The sequence below is a fragment of the Poecilia reticulata genome, linkage group LG15 (assembly GCF_000633615.1).
Source record: "Poecilia reticulata strain Guanapo linkage group LG15, Guppy_female_1.0+MT, whole genome shotgun sequence".
NCBI lineage: Eukaryota > Metazoa > Chordata > Actinopteri > Cyprinodontiformes > Poeciliidae > Poecilia > Poecilia reticulata.
Genome location: NC_024345.1, coordinates 16,167,858 through 16,186,209, shown reverse-complemented (window position 1 = coordinate 16,186,209; position 18,352 = coordinate 16,167,858). Strand labels below are relative to the sequence as shown.

The window sequence follows — 18,352 nt, the reverse complement described above, 5'->3', positions numbered from 1 at the left end:
GTCAGCTTTTATCAGTGGCTGCTGAGGGGACCTTGAGTGGAGATAAACAGTTTTTAAAAACACAGATTAATGAAAAGAGATAAAAGTGATAGTGCTGAACGGCTGTCGGAGAGAGCAACTCTCCGACAAAGCCTTTTTTTTTTTTTCTGGCAACGTAATCTGGAAGAGTTAATGATTCTTCTTCCAAGCTTGCTTGATATTGAGTCTTATCAGTGGCTCTTACGTAATCGTACTGACAGGCAGGACTGGAGAGATAACTTCTGCCTCAGCTTTCTCCTTGAGGAAATCATCAATAGGACTTTTAAATTGGCGTGATATGAAATTAATTTTGACGAGGCCAAGTTCACCCTGATACCTTTTGTAATATCTTTTTTATTTATTTGCTTTTTATTCTTATTTTCATATCTTGTTTGTGTCATTTTCACACCCCTTTCTTTGAAGGTCTGTCATTTTTTTGAATCCTGTTAGTTTTTTGTTTTTAAAATTTGAGTAAATGTGGTTGCAGCTCGCTTCAAACAAAGAACGTAAAAATCGATCAGAAAGCTTCCCAGCATCGCTTTTTGAGAAACGAGGCAGGTGGTGACATGTGGGGATTAAGAAGGAAATCGAGGAGGGAGATTAGGAAAAAAAAAACGTCATTGTTGGTTAGTGGACACGGTTTTATTAAAACACAGAATGTTTTAGGTAAAACGGCACGTGTTGAGATGTTTCGTATAAAAGCCTGGAGATTCAGGCAGATGGCAGGCAGTTAATCATTAAAATCTCAGGAATGTTCTCCCCACCCTGTTGTCTGACTGCTCAGAGACGCTGCTGGTTATTTATTGGCCAGCATGTGTGACATTACTGAGTGAATGATTAAAAGGAGCAAAGCTTTAAAAAAAAATTATAAACCTCCAGTAGCTTTCTGCTATCATGACACCAAAGAATAACTTGGATAAATCATCTGTTTGTATCGGTGTGTTTTGGCATTTTGTATTTCGAAACAATGCAAAGTGGAACATAATTTGTGAAGTGGAAGGAAAATAATGCTCAACTTTCCATATTTTTAGATTGTTGGTATTCAGCCCACATGATGCATTGTTTTGCAGAACCACCCGTTTCTTTTTTGCAATTACTGCTGCAAGTGTTTCAGGCTATGGCTATCAGCTTCACACATCATGAGTGTGAAATATTTGCCCCTTTTTGCAAAAGAGGCTCAGATTGTGTCAGGTTTTATTGACCGTATCCGTAAACATTCATCGTCGGCACTTGCCACAGCTTCTGGATTGTATTTTGATCTGGACTTTGGGTTATTCTAACATGATGCATTCTTACACAGGCCGAATGTTTGTCTACTGCACTTTTATCAGTGCAGTAACTATAAACGTGAAGGATTAAATCCAGCCAAGTCTCCTACAGCATCTTTTATTCTTCAGGAATTCCCTGTATTTTATATTTTTTCCTCTCCAAACAACTTCCACGCTTCTCAAAACATCATGACTTCATTGCGGGGCTTTGCATCCTCGGTGATGTGAACTTTTAGTTTTGTCACAGAAAGCACGAAGACCAAAGACGGATGTTTTGATCATTCCACATTTTTGCTACGTTTCTTACATGGGTTTTGACAGAACTTGTAGCTTTTTTTTTTTTTTTTTACACCTGCACAGCATCTCTAACTGCAGTCATCATCGCAATATAAATGCATTCAATACTACAAAAGGAATAAATAACTCCATTTCAATATTCAGAAATTATATTTTAATCTGTTTCTTTCCTAAAATTGCGCAGCCCTACTTTAATGATGTCGTCATTCTTACTAGATTCTCATGAAGGAAAGATTTGTAATAGTTGTCTGATAGTTGTGCATCCAGTTAGTTGAAATGCAAGTTTGCATTTTCATATGCTGGAATAAACAGAGCTCCATGAAAAGGTTGACATTTTGTTTTATAATTGCTTTAAGCTTCTTCTCAACTTTCTCTCCATCCTCTCTGTGGTTTGTTTGTGCAATAATGTTCTCCAAACCCCTAAAGCCTTCAAAACAAATCCTGGATTTATGAGATTAAATATCACACAGCTGGACCGTGTGTAAATAAATATCTTTAAAATCCCAATAAGATAAATTTGTGTTTTATTTAACTTGATAAAATGAGAATAAGCTCAATGTCTATGAATACTTTTACAACACACTGCAGTGTTTTTAATTAGCTAGGTTTTTATTGTGATTCTTACACCTAAAACGGTTAAATATTAAAGCAGGAGGAACAAATTGATTTTGGTGAAACGGTAACCTTGGAGGACAATTAAAGAAAACCGGAACAAAGAAAAGAGTTTGGCCTTTGGTGTGGAACTGAAATCTTTTTTTTATTATTATAACTTTGCAGCATATGCACACATGGATTACACGTGCTGAAGGGCGTAGCTGGACATCGAGTTTTCTATTGACCCATGTTGGGTAATGAGCTATAAATTTTACTTTGGCAGGAAATGAAGTCGATGGGTAAATTAGTCTCATGTTGAAATTGTCTTTGTATCAGATACTGAAACTCCGAGACCACGGTTTGCACTTTATTTGTATCAATAAACACGCAAGTGTTTAATGCCGCTACTGTGTGAAACTGAAGTAAGAACTGGAAAAAAGAAGTGGTGAGAAGACCTATTCATGGTACTAACACACCTGTATGATAACAAGTTTAAAAGATGTGCAAGTTGCGTCGTTTCACTCCTCAATCACTCCAAGACTAACACAGCTATGTGTGAACCACACAGTGATTTGTGTTAAAAAGAAATGTAATTACCTCCTGTGTTAACTTCTTCCAAATTGGGTGAATAATAGCGACGCTCTTGGCTCTGAAGTGGTTTGGTAATCATTTCATTGCTTATATTTTGTCACGAAAAACGTGACTATTCCTTTTCGGTAAAGAGCTAATAGAAGCTACACAGTAGAAGTATTCATTCCTCCTGAATTATGTTACAACTGTAAACTTTAATATATTTTGCTGCCATTTTATGTATTCTGTCTTGAACATAAAGCAGTGCAGGCATGGTTAAAAATTTTTTTTTTTTTACTAATACAACCTGAAAATTATGCTCTGTATTGTATATGGGCAAGTAAAATTAAAGCCAGTTATATAACGGTATTTCAGACGTTCACCATGATGCACGCGTCTCTTTAAAGTTTTGACTCTGTCGGATTTAAATGTGAGTTTACATCACCTATTTGAAGTTTTATTTGTTAAGAAGTTGGGAAAACATTTATCTGTGTGTGAATATTTTTACTCTACAATATTTTCCACAAGTATAAAAGCTTCAGGTCTGTCATTTAAATGTTCGTCCTAAATTCACCACCTGCAGCATCGTCTTTCCTCAGCTCTGCATGTGTTCATATCTCTCCGTCTCATCAGCATCTCTCCTCGTTTGTGCCAGTTTTTATTTATTTATTTTTTTCACCTCCTCTGTTCTGTTCTCAGACAGAATATTCATGCCACAACTTTAATCCAATAGATTAACTGTCAGTGTTGGGAATTTCCTCCTCCCTCTCGTCTTTTTATCCTCTGCATCAGTATTCAACATGCATTCCTTCAGTAAAAAAGAAAAACCAAATCGGATTCAGAAGCCGACAGCCTGATTGTCGTCACCCCACAAGACAAACTACAGTCATCACTAGAAATATAACTGGGTGCGACGTGCTGGGTTATTTCAAGTTTATGTAACAGTATAGAGTGTTGATGCTCACATGATTTCATTTTCTGCCTTCAACAGCCCTTTTTCTTTTTCCCTGAATGTTTTTGTTCTCCAGGCGGGGAGCCCGACCTCAGTCAACGCCCCATGCAGTTTCTCAAGGACGTCCGTTTCCCCGTCCAGCCAGGACATCTGCAGGTACAAACTGCTTCAAATCTCTCTATTTACTCTTGACAGCTGTTTATACCCGAGTGCCATAAATTGAATCTATTTCTGCATACGTTACCGGTGAAGTTCCCTATCAGTGGGCGATGTTGGCTTTCCCTGTACTTTTACGCTATTTACCATCACTGTGACACTTCCTAGGATTGCTTGTAAAGTGTATTTTATCAAATCATCATGTACAGTTGGTTCGCAGTAATTCAGAATATCATTTAAATTTTTATTTTAGGAATCTTGCTCAAAAAAATTAGTTATGGCTTCATTACGCAGAGTGATTCTGTCAATTTCGATGATTGTGCTTTACAACCAAATAAAATTCAATGTCAGATTCTCTTCAAATTACAATGTTGGGTTATGAAGAAGCATCCTGTTCAGACTGCTGCCATATCCAACTATATTCATGGAAAATTTAGTTGAAAGAAAATCTGTGGTAGAAAAGGGTGTACATACCGCAAGTATATTTGCAGCTTTGACAGGATTTTCATGCAAAGTCCATTTAAGACAGCTGGTGCATTCCTTGAGCTAAGCCAATCTTAACCAGAAACATTAGAAATGTTTTACCTGAGCTGAGGAGAAAAAAATAATGTTGCTCAGTGGTCGGAGTCCCTTCTCTAGATCATCATTATTAAATAAAAGGTTGCATTCATTTCACAGAAGGATGTATTCTATATATTACGAGTTTAGCTTGGTGAATTGGTGTGCTGAAGTAAATAAACTTTTAGATGATATTCCAGTTTGAGATCAAACCTTGCATGTGTCAAAGCCAGCTAAAGTCAACCTCATCTTCCTTTTTGTTGTTTCTCCATTTTAAAGCACATGATTGTCCTTTCCATTTCTCTTTTTTTGTCTTTTTCTCCACTTTCTAATCCCATTGTCTATCATATGATCCTCTTTCATAAACACACACACAAACCTCCAACACTACAGCAGTCAGGATCAGGACACTCAGAAACAGACTTCGGTGGTCCTGTTGAACTCCAACGGTAAAACGTCTGACGGTCTTTCAGTGACCACCGTCTGCGCAGACTCCCTGCACAGCTCCAAGTGCGCCAAGCAGAGAGACTGGCTGTCTGTGCTGCGCCCCGCCTCCGTCGGCATTCGGCCTAAAAACTCCCTCAGGTTTTCTCTGTCTCTGAACGACGTGGGTCAGCGCGTGGACAACCTTTGTCGCGGGCTGCACTTCATAGATCGCACATGCTCAGAGGGAGAGCTGGACGTGAAGCCCGAGCACGCCCAATGTCCCGACGGCAAGATGCTCATAGATGACCCGGTCGCCACGTCCAAGAGGGAGAGCAGGGATGCTCCACTTTCAACCCGGACCACCCTCTACCTTGTCCCCTCCCTCACTAACAACCACAAATACATGTTGGGCAACCCATCCGGTCCTCCTCCTCCTTTCCCTCCTCCTCCTCCTCACCCCAGCAGTCTCCTCCAGCCTCTTTCCACTCCGGGCTCGAACTTCTTTCGTCTCCTCCTTCCTTTCTCCCGATCTTCCACCTCTGCCAGCCTGCAGTGCTCTGAGCTGGGAAGCTACGCCTCCCACCTCCACATCACCAAGTCCTGCAGCACGCTGCTAGAAGGCACAGAGTCGGGCTTCCTCTCACAAGGAGATGACGGCGTGTTCGAAGTGGAGCACAGTAAATCACCTTCCAAGGGAGCGAGCCAGACGACGGCCCTGGAGACGCTCGGCGTGTCTGGGACTCTTTTAGCCCCGCTGTGCTATATGGACGAGGACTCGGACCTGGAATGCTGTTCGTCGCCTTTGACGGAGAAATCAGGGCCACTGTCACATTATTCTCTATCAGGGGACTGCTGCAGGTGGGTGATTGTCTGGATGGTCTACAGCCCTGAAACCCTCCATCGTACAGTTGATGTGGCGGTGCTCCCCAGAGACCCACGGAGTAGTGGAGAGTTCCTCCTCCCGTAGTGTAATCACCCAGCCCAGCAGTGTCTATCAACCAAAACTCTGCTCAGAGTGGAGCCGCGAATCAGAAGGACCCAGCGTAGCTTTTCAGTGTTAGTAAAAAGTATTTCCCTTCCTCTAGGTTTCTTTTGTTTGTTTGCCTTTTTTTGATTTCAAAATTGTTGAAATCGTCTTCACCATTGCCTCTTTTGTTAAATTCTTCATTCAGTGAAGTTGGCCACCTTTTTTTGTTGGTTTAATTTCGCTACTCACATCCAGCCAGACCTGTAGAATCAAGCATTCACTTAAGTAGGATCCGTTGCAGGAGTTCTCAGCTCACCAGAATTGCCATAAGAAAACATTAATGACTCATCTAGGACGTCAGAAAAGGATAAAAACTAAATTTAAGGCATTGCAGACTTAATCTGATTCAGTTTTCAGCATTCAAGTGTAATAAAGTGATCAAAAAGAGCACAAAATGTTGCATATTCACCAGAAACATCTTAATAATTTTTTTAATATTTTGTGGACTGATGAGACTGAAGTGGCCCTTTGTTTGGAAGGTGTGCTTTCTTTTACATCTGGCATGAAAATGACAGCAACACAGCTAACATGATAGTTGTAGTGAGATGCATCACAGCTTTAAGGAGCGTATGGCCATCAGTTCATGAGCTCAAGCACAGTATGGAGCATCACAATGACCCAAAGCACACTAGGAAGTCACCTCTGAATAGTTAAAAAGAAGAAATTGAATAATTTGGACTGTCATAGTCTATGTTGGAGATTAAATCCCATTGAGATTGGAAAGCCAGATAGTTTTAGGAGTGGTTCCTTTTTCACTTAGGGCTTTATTTGGATAGCTTCTTTGTCATCAATGAAATCATAATACTTGGAAATCTTTGTCTTGTATAACTTTTTTTTTTTTTTAATCCAAGTGTAACAAAAGAAAACTGTAAGGGAACAATTACTTTTTCACATCGCTGAACATGAACATCTCCTTCCCAACCACCATGATTGTTTTGTGTGTAGAACAAGACGTTGGCTGTGTTGTCATTTCATTCCATTTATTTTCACTGCGCTGTTGTCTCAAGACTCTTCCATGTACCCCCCCCCCTCCCAGGTCTGCTGCCAAGCTGTGTTTTTAAGAGTTTTTCATTTAGACTAGATCGATGGTGGGGTAAAGTGTCTCTATAGCATCAAGGAAAATGTGATTGATTTCACAAAGACGTTTGGAGTTGAGAATGAGGGCTGGTGGGAACGCTCAGGGCAGCAGGTCAGTCCTGAAAATGTAATAGTTCTGACATGTGGAGCGTGTTTCTGGGGTAAGAAGTGGACAATAGGTCTGTTTAACACAGGTCTTGGTTCACAAGGCTGGTTGTGTGCAGCCTTACAGGGAATGATTTGATTGAAGATTAGGCCACGGCTGCATGAACCCTGTTGATCAGTAGATAATGATTAGTGGCCGAAAGCACGACACCGAGCCCCTCTGGGTTACACCATCCGTTTGTCGATACGGTGACAGTTCACTGGACCGAAGAGATTTACGTCTTTAGCTCAGACAGACAGCAATTATGTCTTTGTTGCCTCCCTCAGCTGTGTTCCTGTACCTGCGCTGCTCTTTCTTCATTACGTTTAAGGAGAAAAGCAACATCAGCTTAGATGTGGGCAGACACAGGTCAGAGATCAACAGAGATTATGGGCTTCAAATAGGCTGTGTAGCCTCTGACTGTACTCACGTGTGCAAACGCAAACACCCTGTGCCAGCCACTCTGTCAGGTGGCCTGGAGCGTGAGCCAAGACCCGGGTTCACCTGAGGAAGTACACAAACTTGTTTTTCCCCTTTAATCATTAGCCAGGCCTTGATTAACAACACATTGCAGCATTGGGAAAGCTCATAAGGGCTGTTCCGCATCTTGCCAGACGACTAAAAACGCATCAGAGATCTTTTCAGTTATCTTTCCATTAACATTTAAAAACAATTAATGTTGACTTTATTTTATATTTTATCAGGCTTTTAGTAGAAAACGGTACACTACTTATAAAGTTGCTATTACAAGGAATAAAACAGTGTTTCTCCTAAGTGCATTATTTTATTGGCGTTACATCTTCAGTCAGTCAAGTCAGTCACTCAGTAGGTTTTGTTTTCCTTTTGCAATTGTAAAAGTACTAATATGTAATATAAAAAGAGCTTGTTGTAATACAAATAAACATGGTCTTTATAAGCAGCGACATGGAACATCTTTATATGTAATTCAATCCAGAAAACACCTTCAGCATTATAATATAACCAAGTTATAAGTTAAAGAAAAGTGTAAATAGATATTTAATCTATATCTAGAGATATAGATTGAGATCAATAGAGAGATCTCAATCTCTCTATTGAGATTTTATAAAGTGAAAACGTATGAAAATACGTTTTCACCTTTAGACCCTCTTTGCAAATATAGACTTGGCCCAACAGTTGTCAGCAATAAACAACCATCAAATATTCACAAATTAAACAGTGATGTGGATTTCTATTTAAAAGCACAGCTATTATATTAACTCAGTTGAATATTTATTTTAGTTGATGGATATATGCGACTGACCTACACATAAACTCCTACATATTTGGCCCCAACAGTTTGCTAATTTGCAGTGTAAAGCGCTTTATACATATTAACTGCATATGGTGGAAAACTAATCAGTTAAAAAGAAAACCCAGATTTTTAATTTTAGCATCCAAGTTCATCTACTTGATTTGCGTGTTAGTATGCACTTTGTACGCTCAAAGCTCAACACCTCAAAATTCTGAACGACAAAAAATGTCTTTCTTGGTTGAAAACCAAATTTTAAAACACACTTGATGATGCGAGCAGGAGAGAGGGCAGGATTTTAAAGCGCTGTGATAGAAACTGCAGCTCAGACATTTTTGAATACCTCTGGAGAAAAGTATGAGGAAGCTGAATGAGGTTCCAAACAGGAAGAAAGCGAATGCCTCAGCAGGGGGACGTACTGTACTCTCGCAGGGCTTGTTTCCATCTCGGCTTGTACTCCTTGTGATCTCCCGATTCTGTTTTGCTTCTCACATTTTCATGTTGACATACTTTGGTGTCGCCTCTAATGTAGTAAAATGACTGTGAAGGAAGGTGTACTGTGGCTACCCGAGTGATGCAAATTAAATTTCAACTTCCCCTGCTAAATGCTTCTGGAGTGAACTGCTGGTGGCAAAAAAAATGCTGTCGAGTTTGTTGCAGGTTTTCCAAACTGGTTATGCTGGTGTACAGATGCACATCGCCTTGGATGACAAAGCAAGAATTGTTAATTTTTATCTTTAATGATGTCAACATGTTTGCTGCTAGCACACAGGCTGCATTCCTGACCAGAGATATGTTTCTCTTTATTTTCTAAGCTCTTACACTTAAAGTGGAGGTGTAGGGATTTAATTGGTATTTTTTTTTCCCCTCCTACGTTTAAAAAAAGAAAATTGCTATCAGAATAATAATTCCTCATATGTTCATGTCAACCAACACCAATTCTTCACACAAGCACCAACATGGTCCATTTCCCCCCCGAGCTGATTTTTTTTGTTTTTTTTGTTTTCCCTTTACTTCAATAAGAATACAGTATGCGTAGGATGAGTCTGTAGTTCATAATCTTATCTGTGGAAAATGTAAACAAAGCGGCCTACCCATGAGCATAAAAAAGGCCTCCGCTGGAGATGCTAATTGCACCTCCTCTCTGCTTTAATCCGTTGCTCCTTCCACCTCCTCCTCTGTGGTAAATGACCTATTTTTATCCGCCTTTGTTCACTTTCTTTTAATCTTGTGGCGCTTTGGCCAGATCAGGCCGGGCTGCAAATAAGCATCGTCCCGCTTGCTCTCTTCGCTTTCCAGCATGTGTAGGCGCATGTGCTTCTTATCCTCTCCCACAAAGGCGATCCCATCTGAATGCTGCGCTCCCACTGCAATCTCCACCTTCGCCGTTTGTTTGCTCCTTGCTCCTTGCTCTGTGTCCCGTGGCTCCCTGCCACAACACACAGAGACGGCGACGCTCCCTCATACATATAACTCGGAGGGAAATGAGGGCTCGGGAAATCGACTGATTTGTCTTGTGGGCGTTTGTTTTTGATCCGTTTATCAATGAGGCCTCTGTGGACATGCGGGGCTTGTTGTTCTCCATTAGAGAGGCATTTAGCTTCTTCTGTTTCCTTTGAGACGTGTGACCGTCTTGCTGGCCAGCAGCTGGTCCATGTCACAGCATTCGCAGATCTTATCGATTTTTCTGCCGTCTCATCTTTGAAAAGTTTAGAGATTATACGCTGCATTGGCGAATCAGTTTCCGTCCATTCGACTGATTATTGATAGTTACAGCATTTTCAGACCCCGACTCGCATGCGGACGAGTGCGTCACGTCTACAATCTTGTCGGTCTGTGTCATCTGCACACACACGCACACACAACACTGAAGTGAGAGAATTAAGAATGCCTCTTTAATATGGATGACTAATCCCTGATCCCTGATTTCTTCAGTAGTCTGGATTTTGGACTTGGAAAAACGTCAGTCTTGATCGTCTGGGTCTACAAAGTTCAGGAAACGCCTACAAAGACAAAATTGTTGATTTCTTTAAATGAAAAACCCATAAATGTCACTGAAATAAGTATTTTTATGCTGTATATAGATTTTAAAATTGGAGAATCGACATTGAAAATCCAGCGTTGCTTTTGAATCGTGGCCCAAAGTATATCATTAAAAACGAATGAATTTGGCCTGGACAAAATGATGGTCACCTTAACATTCTGTCCCACAACCCTTTAAAGCAATCATTACTGTTATCAACATGCGTCCCAGATAAACTGGACGTGTCTGTCTGGCGTTAAAATGTCGCCTAACCACTTCACGTGCAGATATGGCAATGCCTGGGTTGTCAGATTAGAAATCAGCAGGACCACTGGTGTTCCTGTAACATCGCAGATGCTTTTTGTCATTTAATTGCATTGCCGTTCAGATATAAACATGTATGAGTTTCATCTGAGTCACAACTTTATGAAGTTATGTCAGCCACAGACTTTTACAATCTTAAATTGGTTACGTAACGGATGTGATATGAGAGGGGGGGAAAAACGAGATATTAACCAATAACACAGCAGGACATAAATGCATTAAAAGATGCACAAATGTGACTTGGCACTCCAGAGGCTTTGCAGCAGGTTCAGTCGGGTCTAGAACGACAGTTAAAAATATCTGAGAGAAAGTCATCGACTCATTCGTCCCCCCACCCCTGACGTCCATGGATCAATAAATCACAACTGTTTACAAAAAAACATTATCGCTGAGGATAAAGAGGGTTTTTATCTCAAAGATTCCTTCAAAAGAGTACTTCATTTCAGATAGCTGCTTAGTGGCACTCGTTTTGACAACGGATGTTTCTTCTTGATTTGTTTTGTTTTTTTTTCCCCCACACTCGTCCAGGTAAGACCCTTTGAATGCATCTTAGTGTTCAAAGGGACAAAGCAATGCAGACACAACTGGCTCTGGAGGAAACATTCCTTAATGCAGCTTTGCGTGCGTTTGCATCTGTATTTAACACATATCCACAGACAATCAGATCACATGTTGGCTCCAGATATAAACTGGGCCTGACTGTGTGTCCTGGTCCTGTGTGTTTTGGTCATTATACTATAGAAGGAAACATGATGTGTGACTGAGCTTTCAGACAGTAGGCAGCACATTTTGCTCCAGAATACCTCGATGGTCTTGAGAGTTTATTGTCCCCTCCACAGATTCAACCTGAAGCCTGCATCATGTTTCACTCTAGGGCCATTCGGTGAAGATGGAGCTGTGATTGGTCAAAAACCTCCAGTTTTGTCTGATGTATCCAAAGGACAGTATCCTAAAAGCTTTTTCACCTGCCATCATGCATTTTGGCCAATTACAGCATTTTTCCTTTCTGATTTGCCGTCCAGACTGTTGTTCCCCTTTTGTGTCCATTAAGTCCACTTTGGCTTAAACTAAAAAAAGATGCAATTTGACACCAATTCACTTTGATCCTGGAGTTTCTCTCTGATCTCTTGTTATTGGCGCTCTTGTTACCATTATTATTATTATTATTATTAATTTCTTCAATTTGTCATCGATCTTCCTCTTGCGTCCATGCAGGTACTTTGCTCAGCCGTAGTCACAGGAACATGTAGCTGTGTAGAGATGGTCTTACATCCTTCAACAAACTAGTCAATAATTTGGTCTCTCAGCTCCTGAGACGGCGCTCTCCTTGGCTTTCTGCGGTCCATCATGTTCAGTGTGCTACAAACCAAAATGACAGACCACACAGATGTACATAAGACTGACTGACTTGTAGCAAGATTTAGTTTTTCATGCCCAATACATGAAAAACTAAATCTTTTATTATTTTTATTTATTTATTTATTTATTTTATTTTTTGCAACAAAGATAATAAAAATAAGTTCGCTTTCAAAATGACAAGCTGCCAAATCGGTTTCTAAATGCTTCATAGCACTGGGTAAAAACATTGTACATGGTGAACTTTTGATATAAATGTAAAAAAAAATAAAAATATTGGGTTTGAGGCACAGAATTGATGTGAATCATAAATATGCATTATATTTCAGATGTAGTCCAGATTAAGGAATATTCACCGAGAGTGTTTTCTGAATCAAACAAGTCTTCCTTGTTTAATCTTATTCATATGAGACATCCATTTGCTTCAGTGGGTTTTGTGAAGATACATTGGTGATGATTTTTTTTTTTATTATTAAATAAGTGAGGGAAAAGTGTTTCAGGCTAGCAGCCCAGCTCAGCCCAGCAGAGTGAAGCAACAGGTATTGGATTGGCGGTGCTGCATCAGTCAATTCATCCAGAAAAAACTCCAGTCACTCCAATAACTTCTCAGACATGTTTAAAAAAAAAAAAAAAAAGATAATTGAATTGTGAAAGTTGTAGCCACCTACGTTTAGATGGCACTCTGCATACTTGAGTCTACCTTTCGATTCCTTCTTGCTCTCTGCCTTCTTTTTGTCAGTCGACTTTCTTCCGGTTCTGCATTGACTGTATATGTTTGGTTTCTCACAGGATTTGTCACTGTGAAGGAGATGACGAGAGTCCTCTGATCACACCGTGCCACTGCACAGGGAGTCTGCGCTTCGTCCACCAGGGCTGTCTGCAGCAGTGGATCAAGAGCTCAGACACCCGCTGCTGTGAGCTCTGCAAATACGAGTTCATCATGGAGACAAAGCTCAAGCCACTGCGCAAGGTGCGACTGACTGTATGCATTGAACCTCACTCCATTTCTGATAGATTCACTCAAGGGTTTTGTTCTGGCTCCATTTCCAAATGTTCTTACTAATTTGGCAAGCCGTGAAGCTGAAAAACCGTCTCCAATCTGTCACACAGATAACACAACCATGACTGTGTGCTTTGAAGAAGGGCACTGTAAGGGAGGAAGATGATTCATTTGAAACGGCTTAGAGGAAGCGTACATCTTTGAGAGGTTGTTATCAATTGCTGTGGTCTGAAGATAGCCGGACACTCTAATTAAAATTCTTCCACCCCTCATTAACTGCACAAAAGGCCTTAAACAAACGCTGCTCTTCTAATAGCTCCTCAACCCCATGGGTGAATGTTGATGTTTTTCACACACGAGCGTGCAGAGGAGATCATGACGAAATGGGGATGATGGTCACGGCGTGAGGTGTCTTTTAACTGAGGATTTAGGTCGTGCTGCGACACGCTTTTAATGAAACCCACCCTGCAATTGGACAATTTCGTGACCGGAGTAATGGATTTGGGTGTTTTCAAAAAGCACAGCAGTTATTTACAGCAATAATCTGATAGCACTTACGTTTTTTTTTTTTTTTTTTTTAATTGCTGGGCTCTTTTCCAGCATTGTTAACAGAGCTGCCTGGCAATCAGCTGGCTGCTCCCCAGTACGCTGGGTTGCAGTGTGCCACTTCTCTTTCTGCGTCTTATTAACCTCGCCAAGAAATGCCGTGTAGCTCAGGTCTTCCTCTCAGCAGCTGAATGTTTTACATCCGGTATTTTATCTCCAAAAAGTGCCAAGTTTAAACGAATGCATCTGCTCTGTGTCTGCATGTTGTTTCCCCATCTGCTGCAGTGGGAGAAACTCCAGATGACGGCGAGCGAGAGAAGGAAGATCATGTGCTCGGTCACCTTCCACGTCATCGCAATCACCTGCGTGGTTTGGTCGCTCTACGTCCTCATCGACAGAACGGCAGAAGAAATTAAAACTGGTCAGCAGAGTTGCAGATATACACACACACAAAAACAACACACACACACACTAAAGACTTACCATAATCTTGGATAAATGTCTGTGTTAGACCATGCACTGTGTTGAATGAACCATTCAGAAGCGATTTTTCCACAATCTTCAAATCACTCACTCGTGCATTTACAAGACTAAAGATGGCATGAAAATCTCCCTTGTGGTCAGAGTCGTGTGCAGAATCACAGCAGAGATGAAGATCTTTTTAGTGGCATGTTTGTTTTGAGGCTTGTGAAGGGAAAAAAAATGCTCATCTGTTTTGGCAGAGTGCTGTTTAGATGTTTTGTAAGGGCAGTTCATTGTGAGTTGGTGTGAAAGGAAGAAACTGAGTCAGCAAAAACATCCTCACAAGGACAAATGTGGCATGACTTGTGAGCATGTGGTTCTGAGCATTCATTATGCACCATCTGTGTGTGCCAGGGAAAATTACATCTGTTGTCGTGACACATGCATGTACATTACCAAAGCTGAACAAAGCAGCTGACCAACTATTCAGCATACAACAAATGTAATAATTCAGGGGGGTGGGGGAGCATTTTGACGAGGACGCGTGTCATTTTGATAGCTGCTGCTGTTGGCTTTAGTTTAGCACTGGATAAAATCTGGCAACTGACGGCGTCTGTAAATAAAAAGAAATTGACTTATCTTTTAAATGAATATTTCTTACGGCCGTCGTTTTATCTAATACTTGCTTTTGAATGATACTGTCTAAACTAGTTGAGTGAAAAATTGTTTTGCCTTATTTATTTTTGCCCCATCATAACCGCTTACCTCACCAAAATAGTATCAAAAAATGAAGGGACTTTACTGTTGTTTAAAACTTAAGAGCATAAACAAGTTTGTTGAAGAAGTTGGTTGAAGCCCTTTTGCATTTTTCTTGACCTGCTTACCAAACAAGTCGAAAATGTATCTGTCAATTTTGATGACTAACATTAGCTGCAAATTAGTGTAACATGGAGTAGTTGAAATTGAATTAACTCATTAAAATTTGCCACAATTAAAATGAATGTCTAATTAGCTTAGCACATGTGAGTAAGTAGGCTTTTACAGTAGTAAAGAGGGCTTTTTAAGAGTAGCACCTCGTTTTCAGTTTTTGCTCTTTTCTTCAGAACGTGCACAGACATGATTGTGGTAACTTCTCAGCTAAAACCTTTCTCTGAAAACATGTCTAAACTTTTTTTCATTTCTCTCCTTTAATTTCTTGATTTTAAAAAAGAAAGGAGGGTAGCTTTGTCCTATAATAACAATAAACCCGCGTTTCTCTAGGGCCAGTGAAAAATTGTGCAAAATGAAGTGAAATGGGTTTCACGATTGTTTGACACTTGATCAAATAAAGTAGCAGGTCAGGACCTCTTTTACATGTTTGACATGCTGCTTCCTGCATCCGTTCTGAGCAAATAGACAGCAGCACTCTGCTTAATTGACAGCACCATCAGGACTTAAAATGTAGATGGATGCATTAATGCAGAGCCATTATGGCTTTGGCTGGCTGTGCGTCTCCTGTTACTCATCGCTCCATACAGCGTTTCTGAGACGGTGTGCAGATGGAGCAGCAGGCTGTTTGTTAAGCTCAACCTGGTGAATCAGAAATGTCCGAGTCTCTGAGGACTGTCAGGTTCAGTCGCCATGGTGATGTACAGTAATTTCTCACCAGTGCTGCTCCTCTGCTGCTGTTTTTATGCTTTAGTTTGCTCAAAGCTGTGATGACCAATCCGATATGTCTGCCCAGTTCAGCACCCTAAAACATTTGCTCATAATTTTAATTGATGCAACAGGTTTTGCCTGATGAAACACATTCTCAGATGTTACCACTTGTACTGTTTGACCTAATATTAATTTTGGAAATCTGTTTTTGTGTTTTGTAATACGTGACACTCTCTTTACTCATGCAGCCCGAAGAATCCCAGGTAAACATTTCCACTTTGGCCTTTTGACTTTCAGAGTACTTTTTTTGTGTTTTTTTGTTTTTCCCCCTTCCCGTCAACTTTGTGTTAATTATATCCAATTATTTTGCAGCTACACTTTACACCCTGTCCCCTCCTCCTCTTTCTACCCTTTCCTGTCTTAATTTTAGGCTAAGCAGCATCTCTCTTTAGCAGAATCCAGACAAAGTCGAAGAACACACCGATTTATCTTCTGTTATACATTGTGACTAGAGGCTGTCAGTAGAGCATACGACCGTAATTTCACTCAATAGTTCCCTTCATTCACAAATTTTCATCAGGCAAGGTTTATAATAAAGTGCCTGACATTTCTTTTTAGCTTGAATCGTGCAGTTACCATGTTTGCCTTCTTGCCTTTTTAATAACATCAGAACGAGAATCGCGTTTCTCCACACAAACATGGAATTGACTTTGATTCTGCTTTGCTCTCAGTAAAGACATTTTTAAAAAGAAATATATAAAGGCAAAATAGTTTGCTTGCAAATATGTATACCTTTTTTTCCCCAAGAGAGGAAAGTAAGGTAAATATTGCTTTTTAATGAACATTTTATCATCAAAGATGAAACTTAATAACTCCATCTTGAAGCTTTACATCCTTACTAGCTGTGCTGTAGGAGACCAATATTTCAGGTTCTCTGCCATGTATTATTTTGACAAATATTTATGTTTTCCAATTGTGTAAAAACCCTAAGGCTGCATGTGGGAGCCAAATAAATAAGCAGAAATGCTGTAACCACCCCTAGGGCACACAAAATGTTTTTATAATGTAGGAAATCTACAACAAATACTGTCCAGTTCTTCCACTCTATTCTCCTTATTTTTTTAAGTTTTGGTATTTCATCCAATAAAACATTCCTTTTTTTTTAGCTTTTAATATTAGAAATGAAGATAAGGATATGCAGTAGCGTTCACAAATCCCTAATTTTATATTTCCAAAGTCAGATCTTTGCTAAAAGCGGGTCAAGTCAGACACCCGACTGTTCGGCAATATTAAATTTATGCTTTTGATTTAATCTGTCTCGGTGGTTGACTGAAACTCAAATCTGTCAAAACCTTGTAATAAAATAAATGCATGTATTACATCTCATGTAGATTTTTTTTTTTTTGCCCTTTAAATTATGATTCAATCCAGGCAGCTCTAGACTTTAAACACTGCATGCTGAGAAAATGATCAAGAGTTGTAAGATTTTACTAATAAAAAATAAAAAAAAACTTAGCAACTTGCATATATTTTCCTTAGATGTCTACAACTATAATGCAAAGCAAGTGTATTGATTACTCTTGATTTTATTCAATTTAACTTTTTGACAGAATGCAACTGCTAACTTCAATGCATGTTATGGATACAATATGACAAACCAACGCAATGTAGTTTATAATTGTAAAGTTATAACTGCTTTTACGTTTTATACAAAGAAAAATCTGAGGTGTGGTATGTATATACCAGTGACGTGCGGTGAGGTTCATAGCTGGTGAGGCACCGACTTGATTATAATCGGATTTACAAAACTAGACCCCTGCATGTTGTTGTTTACATAAAGAAATTTTGCGCTTGCGTACAATGCTGGAGGGCAAAAAGACTATTCTTTAACATGTGATGCTTAGCCGCGCCGCTGCTGCAGAATAATTCTGTTATCTCAATCAATCATCACATGTAGATATTATTAATTTCGTGCTGTGCTTAACAGCAAAGGGAGAAACCGTTAAAGTACAACTCAAAACCACGTCTTTCTCGCTCTCTGTATCAGTGCAGCTTCTTCTGTATGGCTAGCTGGCTGTTGCTGTCTCTTACTCTGCAGTTGTGGAGTCACAATGTCTGGGTTCATGRGCGCCCCCAGCGATGAGGCACGAGAACTGCCTGCCTCACCTCGAATCTGTTCTCTGCCGTGTATGATTGCTCCTTAGCACACGAAACACGTTACATACACAGTTAGTGACAATAAAAACACAGTACATTAAATACATAAGCTAAATTCTGTTCATACATTAAATGTTTTTAACCATTTTATTGGCGACGTACAGACAGGAGGAACATGCTCTCATAGAATGGCAACCGGTGCAGTTAGTGAGAGGTTGCGCAATCCCAGGTGAGGCTCAGCTGCTGCCTCACTGGCTTCGATTCTAACCATTTGAATGGGAAAATGCGAAAMTTCAGCGATTTTGAAGAAAAATAACATCAGATTTGGTTAAATTAAATGAAAAATAGGGACTTCATAGTACAAACCACAGGGTGAAAATATCTTTAGAAATGTATTATTATGTATTATTTTTCCATGATGACAGGTGAGGCTCTGCCTCACCTCCCTCCCCTGACCACACATCACTGGTATATATGTATGTATATAT

At 40.0% G+C, this 18,352-nt stretch overlaps 1 protein-coding gene across 8 annotated transcripts in view; it reads left to right on the top strand.

The window, feature by feature from the left end:
* The window catches only part of marchf8 (membrane-associated ring finger (C3HC4) 8), an 87,712-nt gene that overhangs the window by 65,179 nt on the left and 4,181 nt on the right, over nucleotides 1-18,352 (top strand). For 6 of the 8 annotated variants that reach the window (XM_008429607.2, XM_008429603.2, XM_008429604.2 and 3 more), the window contains 5 exons: nucleotides 3,776-3,855; nucleotides 4,807-5,697; nucleotides 12,851-13,031; nucleotides 13,893-14,028; nucleotides 15,956-15,970. In XM_008429607.2, coding sequence (XP_008427829.1) covers nucleotides 3,776-3,855; nucleotides 4,807-5,697; nucleotides 12,851-13,031; nucleotides 13,893-14,028; nucleotides 15,956-15,970 — 1,303 coding nt within the window. The remainder of the gene's footprint in view (nucleotides 1-3,775; nucleotides 3,856-4,806; nucleotides 5,698-12,850; nucleotides 13,032-13,892; nucleotides 14,029-15,955; nucleotides 15,971-18,352) is intronic. The other 2 variants (XM_008429605.2, XM_017309068.1) reach the window with 2 other exon arrangements.